Consider the following 9,290-nt stretch of genomic DNA (forward strand, 5'->3'; position numbering starts at 1 on the left):
GCCCAGTGTAAGTCAAATGACAAAATACTCAATTCAAATAAGTATTTCAAATACATTAACAGAAACTGTCTATCTTTGCCTGTGGTTTCAGGCTGCCAGCTACGCTACTCTCTACCTGACCTAGATATAGAATACATAGAAACCCCCTTATCTAAAGGAACACTATTAAAAAAGTCCCCCCTGTAATGGAATAGTACTGCCTGAATTGGTACTACTTTCTGTGGTAGAGTCAAAAAAGGTGCAAATGAATGTTACAGTATTAGCCCAAGCACGTTCCTGTTGTCAGACTATTTGCATAATACAAGAAAGGGAGTTAGTTAGTGGTGGTATTGCAGGAAAATAAGTCCTGTGTGTATTCATCCCCCTCAGCCCACAGTGTCCTGGTGTGCCTGAGGTCAGAAATAGCCCAGTGGGTAACCAGTGTCCTGAAAAGACCTAAGATGGACACCATGGTCTGGTCTGTAGGGAGCCACTGATGTGTGTAACCAGGTGCTCCTGTGCTGGTTTAAACAGCAGTATGGGACTGGTGTGGGAGTGAGCACTACTTTGCTGCTGGCCTAGTCCTCATTGTCACTAATAGCCCACCATTCTCAAATAGTTTAATTCATATAAGGTTCAGTGCCATATAGGCTGTGTTTACACAGGCAGCCCAATTCTGACCCCCCCACCCACCCCCCCACACACTAACTGGTCTTTTGACCAATCACATCAGATCTTTTCCAGATTGGTCAAAAGACAGATTAGTGAAAAAATAACAGAATTGGGCTGCCTGTGTAAACACAGCAATCATAGTTCATGGTATGTTCTTGATCTTTTGCAACATGAAGGTAAAATGAGTGAAAGAAGAGCATCCAGAAAACAAGGATTATAACCAGCTAACTAACAGTGACTCTGAAACCACCAAAGAAGAAAACAGGCAGGTAGTGGAGAAACATCAGTAACATGACTCCTCCCCTTTTCACTGTTTAGAAGTCTGGGGTTAGTTTAACCACATTCCACAACATGTTTCCACAACTTTGACTGTGTTGTGTAGGCTACTATTTATATTGGCCTATTTAGTGTCACATACTGGAATCCATAGCAGATGGACCGAAACCAATGACCAACCAAAGATGATTATCTATCTGCAAGCAACTACCCAAATAAAGTGAGACTGACTTGGCTTAGCTCTGATGTTAGTGTTTGATATTAGCCTCTCAGATCCGTTTGAGGAAGTGGAGAGCCGGGAAACTGTTTGTGTACTCAAGGTGGAGCGTCGTGGTGGCATTTCCTAGCAACCGTGACATTTCGTGGTTTGTCCTTCCATGTTTGAATTATCCAGAATTATCATGCATTTAGTTGAATGAGAATGGAGGCAGTTTGAGCAAAGACACTGGTAACTTCTATGGTTTGTGTGTGCATTGGTTGAGAGTAGTCTACAGCAGTGTCTTTGCTAAAAAAAATAGACCGTTTCGTTGTTGCCCTTGACAAACACACCTCATTCAACTCATTGAGGGCTTGATGATTAGTTGACAAGTTGAATCAGGTGTGCTTGTCCAGGGTTACAATACAAATGTTCACCGTTGGGGATACTGGAGGACCAGGGTTGAGAAACGCTGGTCAACATAAGCTACTGTAACAGATCGAGAACTGCTGCCCCCTGCTGACATTTTCTTGTATTGCATTAGCATCTGATAAAGACTTGTTTTACAAAAGTATACAGTAATGAATTTAAACAGTGTTATAAACATGCTTAATAGGAACATTACACAGTCACTGCTCTGTTGACCATTTCCCCCCCAATATCTCTGCATAACTTAACTATCAGACTGGACATGTATGTCAATGTGAAACCCATCTTTTCATAGACAAACACAGGTACCTTCTCTACTAGCAAAGTGATTGTCTTCTCAGGCACTTGCGACGATTGAGAAAGAAAATAAAGCTACATTTAAACATTGCACATGTCTATCTCCAATGTCAGACAAAACAATACCAAGCGTTCATATTCAAGTATAATTCAATAAGTACACAAATAATAATAGTAATACGATTCTCACACATGCAACTAGCTGCAGTGTTGGAGTGCTGGGGATGACACAAGGATTCCATGAGTTCCATGTGATTTCTGTAATAGCTTCAGCACACCCTAAACCTGAACCTCACAGAAAGAACCATCAATTGACGACAATAGAATGAAACGGCAGTAAAACAGTGTGAAGCAACTCTGTTTAAAAAAAAAAAGACCCAACTTTATATTTCTGACAGAGTTAAGATCAGACTAAATTATTGGTTTGAGATTTACCACACTGAACATGGATCCATATCTCTATGGATCAACGGTATTTCAGTCCGAGCCTGGATATCTTTATCGGCAATGAATTTGACAATCGGTAACCTTTCATTGTAATCTATTATAAACCTATTAAACATTTTGGGAGTCTTATACTGCGTCAGAAAATGAAAAAGAGACATCAAATCCAGCCCAAGTTTGACATTCAAAGTAAAACAGTAAACCACAACTTACACATACATACTACAATTGTAAATAACATACAGGTAACTGCCAAAATAAAGAAAACACCAACATAAAGTGTCTTAATAGGGTGTTGTGCCACGAGGCAGAACAGCTTCAATAAACCTTGGCATAGATTCTGGAACTCTATTGGAGGGATGCGACATCATTCTTCCACGAGAAATTCCATCATTTGATGTTTTGTTGATGGTGGTGGAAAACACCGTCCCCGGTTGAGATCTGGTGACTGAGACGGCCATATGGTTTACATAGTTTTCATGCTCATCAAACCATTCAGTGACCACCCTTGCCCTGTTCAATGGGGGCATTGTCATCCTGTAGGGCCACAGCCATGGCAAACAGAATTTTTATACATGACCCTAAGCATGATGGGATGTGAATTGCTTAACCCAGGAACCACACCTGTGTGGAAGCACCTGCTTTTAATATACTTTGGATCCCTCTTTTACTCAAGGGTTTCCATTATTTTGGCAGTTACCTGTGTCCACATCTGTTGTATACTAACAAATGAGTCTCATTTACATACATACTTTATGTGCGCTTAAACCCAGGTCTCACTCTCATCCTGCTTGGGAGGCTATTAAATAGGTGTGCTATCCAGCTACATGAGCAGGCCATCATTCCTCTTCTCTTCTATATTTGTGGGTGAACTTCCTACTTCTCTTCATCCCACCCTCCTCTTTCCTCACCCGTCTGTGGGGGAACCTTCGTCGTGAGTGAGCAGAGAGAAGTGGAAGTATTGTCCCTTTAACTGCAGGTGTCACGGTGTATCCCTTCGCCCTCGGCGTGTGTCACAGTGAAAGTGTTCCCCCTGCACGCGGGGTCAGTAGCGTCCCCGGCCCCCTCTGGACATGGTGAGGGGTAGTGAGACAGAGGAGAGAGAAGATACTTCCCAGTATAAGCTACGGGACAGGAAAAGCTGGTAGAGGATCACCACCGAAATAGCCTGGCATAGAATCACACCGATTGTCACAACCTAGAAACAGACACACAAACATCAGCACCAAAAACCTTCTGAATGAGTCAGTACTATATATATATATATCTATAGAGTGTCGTCCTCTCACCTTTTCTCTCTGATGCTCGTTGAAAACCACAGAGAGTAAGACCAGCACAGGGTGGCACAGGAACCAGATAAAACAACCCTGAGAAACAAACTAGTGAGACTGGAATAACCAATATTATAATGCAATGTAGATGGCACTATAAACACATGGAAAGGGTTACCAGCTATTCTGTGTTGTGTTTCTACTAGAGGTCGACCGATTAGGATTTTTCAACGCCGATACGGATTATTGGCGGACTATAGAAGCCGATACCGATTAAATCGGCAGATTTTAAAAATGTATTTATTTGTAATAATGACAATTACAACAATACTGAATGAACACTTATTTTAACTTAAATACATCAATAAAATCAATTTAGCCTCAAATAAATAATGAAACATGTTCAATTTGGTTTAAATAATGCAAAAACAAAGTGTTGGAAAAGAAAGTAAAAGTGCAATATGTTCCATGTAAAATATGTGCCATGTAAGAAAGCTAACGTTTCAGTTCCTTGCTCAGAACATGAGAACATATGAAAGCTGGTGGTTCCTTTTAACATGAGTCTTCAATATTCCCAGGTAAGAAGTTTTAGGTTGGCCTCCCGGGTGGCGCAGTGGTTAAGGGCGCTGTACTGCAGCGCCAGCTGTGCCATCAAAGTCCCTGGGTTCGCGCCCAGGCTCTGTCGTAACCGGCCGCGACCGGTAGGTCCGTGGGGCGACGCACAATTGGCCTAGCATCGTCCAGGTTAGGGAGGGCTTGGTCGGTAGGGATGTCCTTGTCTCATCGCGCACCAGCGACTCCTGTGGCGGGCCGGGCGCAGTGAGCTCTAGCCAAGGTTGCCAGGTGCACGGTGTACCCTCCGACACATTGGTGCGGCTGGCTTCCGGGTTGGATGCGCGCTGTGTTAAGAAGCAGTACGGCTGGTTGGGTTGTGTATCGGAGGACGCATGACTTTCAACCTTCGTCTCTCCCGAGCCCGTACGGGAGTTGTAGCGATGAGACAAGATAGTAGCTACTACAACAATTGGATACCACGAAATTGGGGAGAAAAAAGGGGTCATTCTTTTTTTAAAAGAACAAAAAAATAAGTTTTAGGTTGTAGTTATTATAGGAATTATAGGACTATTTCCTCTCTATACCATTTGTATTTCATTAACCTTTGACTATTGGATGTTCTTATAGGCACTTTAATATTGCCAGTGTAACAGTATAGCTTCCGTCCCTCTCCTCGCTCCTCCCTGGACTCGAACCAGCAACACAACGACAGTTAGTGCACGCTAACTAGCTAGCCATTTCACTTCGGTTACACGAGCCTCATCTCGGGAGTTGATAGGCTTGAAGTCATAAACAGCGCAATGCTTGACGCACAATATGACGCATATACTTGTATGCTTGTATGCTCAGTCAGATTATATGCAATGCAGGACACGCTAGATAATATCATCAACCATGTGTAGATAACTAGTGATTATGATTGATTGTTTTTTATAAGATAAGTTTAATGCTAGCTAGCAACTTACCTTGGCTTACTGCATTTGCGTAACACTCCTTGTGGAGTGCAACGAGAGAGGCAGGTCGTTATTGCGTTGGACTAGTTAACTGTAAGGTTGCAAGATTGGCTCCCCCGAGCTGACAAGGTGAAAATCTGTCCTCCTGCCCCTGAACAAGGCAGTTAACCCACTGTTCCAAGGCCATCATTGAAAATAAGAATGTGTTCTTAACTGACTTGCCTAGTTAAATAAAGATTAAATAAAGGCGTTTAAAAATATATATATATTTTTTTTAAATCGGCGCCCCAAAATACAGATTTCCGATTGTTATGAAAACTTGAAATCGGCCCTAATCAATCGGCCATTCTGATTAATCGGCCGACCTCTAATTTCTACGCCTACCTTGGCGAAGCTGAGGTAGAAGTCTCTCTTGAGGGCGCTCCTCTCTGTGCTGATGATGGTGTAGAGCACGGAGGCCAGCAGCAAGGCCAGGATGATACGTAGAGATATGAGTAACAGACCCGCTATGCTGCGCTGGGCATGGTAGCTGTGGTGCTCCGTCTCCTCATACTGCTCCCACAGCAGTAGCACCCCCTAGTGGTCCGGCAGTGACATACAGGGAGTCAGTGGAAAGGTATTTAGGTCATTGGTATTGAATGTGTTTTTATTGACTGATCCCAAAGGGGAAATTGAGAGTTAATAGGGGGTTACAGTATTGGTCAGGATAGGGGTTACAGTATTGGTCAGGATAGGGGGTTATAGTATTGGTCAGAATAGGGGGTTATAGTATTGGTCAGAATAGGGGGTTATAGTATTGGTCAGAATAGGGGGTTATAGTATTGGTCAGAATAGGGGTTATAGTATTGGTCAGGATAGGGGTTACAGTATTGGTCAGGATAGGGGTTACAGTATTGGTCAGGATAGGGGTTATAGTATTGGTCAGATAGGGGTTATAGTATTGGTCAGGATAGGGGTTACAGTATTGGTCAGGATAGGGGGTTACAGTATTGGTCAGGATAGGGGGTTACAGTATTGGTCAGGATAGGGGGTTACAGTATTGGTCAAGATAGGGGATGGTGTGAGCAAAGTAGAGGTTAGTGCGAGTAGTAGGCACTACTGTATCCATTGAGATGGAAGTTAGTGTGAGGGTCAGGGCTTAGTATTTTGGGGTAAGGGATTAAAGGTCATGGATAGGCTGATGAGGCTCTGACCTGTGTGACGACCCCTCCCATAGCGAGGGCTTTGGAGGCGGGGGAAGAGTCCCACTGGAGAGGTCTGCTCTGGGGCTTCCTGTTCTTGCTCAGGGTCCAGCCCACACACAGACTCAGCAGCATGTACAGCATGGACACCTGGGATACCATGTCACAGACTGCAGCATGGGAGAACAACAACAGGCAACAGTCAGCACTGTCACAAAGGAAGAATGAACGACAGTACAAAGAAAGAAGCAAGAGCGACAGAGTGAGAATACAACACTCACACTCAGCCAAGCTGCCCATGATAGGAATGCCCACTCCATCCCTGGCATACCTGTGGAACGAGAGACAGGTGTGTGTTTTTACACAACAAGACTGATATTCACTTATCCAAATATCCTGAAATACAGGATAATCCTGTAATACAGTAACTGATGTAAACCTGAGCAGGGCTGCTGAAAGGTGACTGTACCAATGACTGAGACAGAGTCTCACTCACCTGGCCAGGTGGATGTAGTTGAAGAGGGCAGAGATCCCCTGTAGGGCCAAGGCTGTGGAGAGCACCTTCAGCACCGTTTGCATGGGCCCACCCTTTCTCAGGGCCATCCACAGAGGCTGAATGTAGATACAGGATGCCACAAAGTAGGCCAGGATCAGCAGACAGTAGAAACTATGCAGGCCTGGTAGGAGGGTGGGTCAGGTCGGTAGGGAGGAGGGTGGGGGTATAGGGAGGAGGAGGGCGGCAGGGGGCCAGCGGTAGGTAGGAGGGTGGGTGCCAGGGGTAGGTAGGGGGTGGGTTAGGGGGCAGTGGTAGGAAGGAGGGTGGGTCAGGGGGCAGTGGTATGAAGGAGGGTGGGTCAGGGGGAACGGGGAAGGTAGGAGGGTGGGGTAGAAAGGAGGGTGGTTCAGGGGGGCAGGTAGGGGGTAGGTAGGTAGGAGGAGGGTAGGTCAGGGGTAGGAGGGAGGGTGGGTCAGGGGTAGGAAGGAGGGTGGGTCAGGGGTAGGAAGGAGGGTGGGTCAGGGGTAGGAAGGAGGGTGTGTCAGGGGTAGGAAGGAGGGTGGTTCAGGGGGGCAGGGGTAGGTAGGAGGGTGGGTGGGGGGGGTAGGAAGGAGGGTGGGTCAGGGGGCAGGGAGGGGTGGGTCAGAGGGCAGGGGAGGAGGGTGGGTCGGGGGGAGGGGGGGCAGGGAGGAGGGTGGGTTAGGGGGGGGGGCAGGGAGGAGGGTGGGTCGGGGGTAGGGGTAGGGAGGGAGGGGGCAGGAAGGAGGGAGAGGGGGGCAGGGGTAGGAAGGAGGGAGAGGGGGGCAGGAAGGAAGGAGGGTGGGGCAGGGGTAAGAAGCATTCAGTCAAGCATTCAGTGCAGTCCTGTCTGGAGCCCTAGTCATATCTTAAATTTTGAAGTATAAAATTGTGTGTTATGACTAGCAGACGCTTTCATCCAAAGCGATTTACAGTGCACCAAATGCATATATTAAAGTATGTGCATGTACTGACCTGCCTCCTCAGCGCTGAAGTGTTCCAGGGGGTTGCCTGCCGAGTCAGGGTTGAACAGCAGGATGGTGAAGGTCAGGTCCCCGTGGGCAGGGATGATGCCCCCCTCCCCACAGGTGTAGCGGTCTGCATACAGCGCCATCCAGGCCGTGGGGGAGTGAAGGTGAGGGATGCTCTGGTTGTGCTCCTCCTCACTCAGACGGACTGAGCAGAGAGAGGGAAACAACGTTAGGAGGGAGACAAGGCCTAGGCTTTCGCTCAGAGGGCTAATGTGGCCTTAAGTCATGCAGGCAACCAAGGTTTGATAACCAGTCGGTTACATATGCAGATAAAACATACTGCAAGTACATTCAGAATATGTCCTGTAAATGATGGTATTTATGCCACTTTCCCAAATGCCTCTTGTTTATGAATGCATGTTTACTACGAGCCAGCGGGACATGAATGCAAACAACAATACACGTGACAGTCACAGAGACACACTCACTGGAGAGCTGTGCCTTGGAGAGGCGGTCGTGGCAGCTGAGGTTGTCGATGTCAAAGCCATCCTCCGTCTCCGGGAAGAGCAGCAGTCTGGACTCCTTCTCCATGGCCAGGGTAGCATTCTCCAGCCTGCACACCACCAAACCCCTACCCACTGGGGAAGAGACAGACAGAGGGAGGGAGAGACAAGAGAGGGTGTGAGAGAAGAAGAGGTAGTGGAAGTAGAGGGGAGGAGAGAGAGAAAGAGGGAACAGATCTGACAGGACACTAAATCCACCTTTCAGAGGATTTGGTTTCATTCGAACCTACAGAATATGCAGACCGTCTGTGATGAAGGAAGGCGCTCTATTGATTCGAATGTACTGCCTGGCAATCACATTTGGCAACATGTTGTACCTGAGAACAGAATGACATTGCTGATGCTCATGGGTCTAATGTAAGACTGAACCAACCTATTATTAAGACACTGCATAGGCCTATGTGATTTGATCTTTGAACCCAATAACACCATGCACGAGATTAGCACTTTCCAGACTAAGAACACATGTTCTGTTGCTTCCGTATGTACATTAGCATTGCAATTATAGCCTATATAAAACATCAAATAATAAAACGCATCACGTCATCTTGGTGCATGTGTATCCATCCACACAAGCCTCCCTCCAGAATTTGTCGCTAGCTTCAGACTGCTACACCTACCGTTGTACATGAATTTTGTGATGTACTGTCCATTCTGCTCTCTGGCTGCATCGCTCTTGAAAACTCCCGACACAGTTTTTCCAAATGTAGCTGGAATGCATAGTAAGAAGGCTGTAAATGTGAACATTAACGGATACATTGTCTCCTAAAAGCGACGTATCAAATTAAATATAAAGAAGGTGATTTATTGTACGACAACAATGAATGATCTCGTCAAAAAGGGTGAGTTCCATCTGCACTGAAACGTTTGATTGATTTAGGTTTCACCTAATCATAAAAGGACCTCTACCCACGTCAAAGCTGCAAGCCAATCAGAGAGCGATAAAAGGGTGGGCACTAAAACGGCCCAACTCAACGCAGGCCTCTGAT

The 9,290-nt window shown here is 46.1% G+C and overlaps 1 protein-coding gene across 2 annotated transcripts; it reads right to left on the reverse strand.

The window, feature by feature from the left end:
- Window positions 1-1,112: 1,112 nt before the first annotated feature.
- On the reverse strand, window positions 1,113-9,175 carry LOC112253668 (integral membrane protein GPR180-like). Of its 2 annotated transcripts, XM_042323835.1 has the most exons (10): window positions 8,922-9,175; window positions 8,532-8,618; window positions 8,227-8,376; window positions 7,743-7,943; window positions 6,750-6,930; window positions 6,535-6,584; window positions 6,266-6,423; window positions 5,457-5,648; window positions 3,583-3,660; window positions 1,113-3,491 (listed from the first exon to the last, which is right to left on the reverse strand). In XM_042323835.1, the coding sequence occupies exons 3-10, from the start codon at window positions 8,327-8,329 to the stop codon at window positions 3,339-3,341; spliced, it is 1,116 nt and encodes a 371-aa protein (XP_042179769.1). In that variant the 5' UTR covers window positions 8,330-8,376; window positions 8,532-8,618; window positions 8,922-9,175; the 3' UTR covers window positions 1,113-3,338. The 2 variants fall into 2 exon arrangements, with proteins under 2 accessions (XP_042179769.1, XP_042179767.1); XM_042323833.1 differs by lacking the exon at window positions 8,532-8,618.
- Between the last annotated feature and the right edge of the window lie 115 nt (window positions 9,176-9,290).

The sequence above is a fragment of the Oncorhynchus tshawytscha genome, linkage group LG07, assembly GCF_018296145.1.
Source record: "Oncorhynchus tshawytscha isolate Ot180627B linkage group LG07, Otsh_v2.0, whole genome shotgun sequence".
NCBI classification, from domain to species: Eukaryota; Metazoa; Chordata; class Actinopteri; order Salmoniformes; family Salmonidae; genus Oncorhynchus; species Oncorhynchus tshawytscha.

Coding starts and splice junctions, on each gene's coding strand:
- LOC112253668 (XM_042323833.1), bottom strand. CDS start 9,060: ATGTATCCGTTAATGTTCACATTTACAGCCTTCTTACTATGCATTCCA. Junction 8,377..8,921: donor CACAAAATTCATGTACAACG/GTAGGTGTAGCA, acceptor TCTCTTCCCCAG/TGGGTAGGGGTTTGGTGGTG. Junction 6,424..6,534: donor CATGGGCAGCTTGGCTGAGT/GTGAGTGTTGTA, acceptor CCCATGCTGCAG/TCTGTGACATGGTATCCCAG.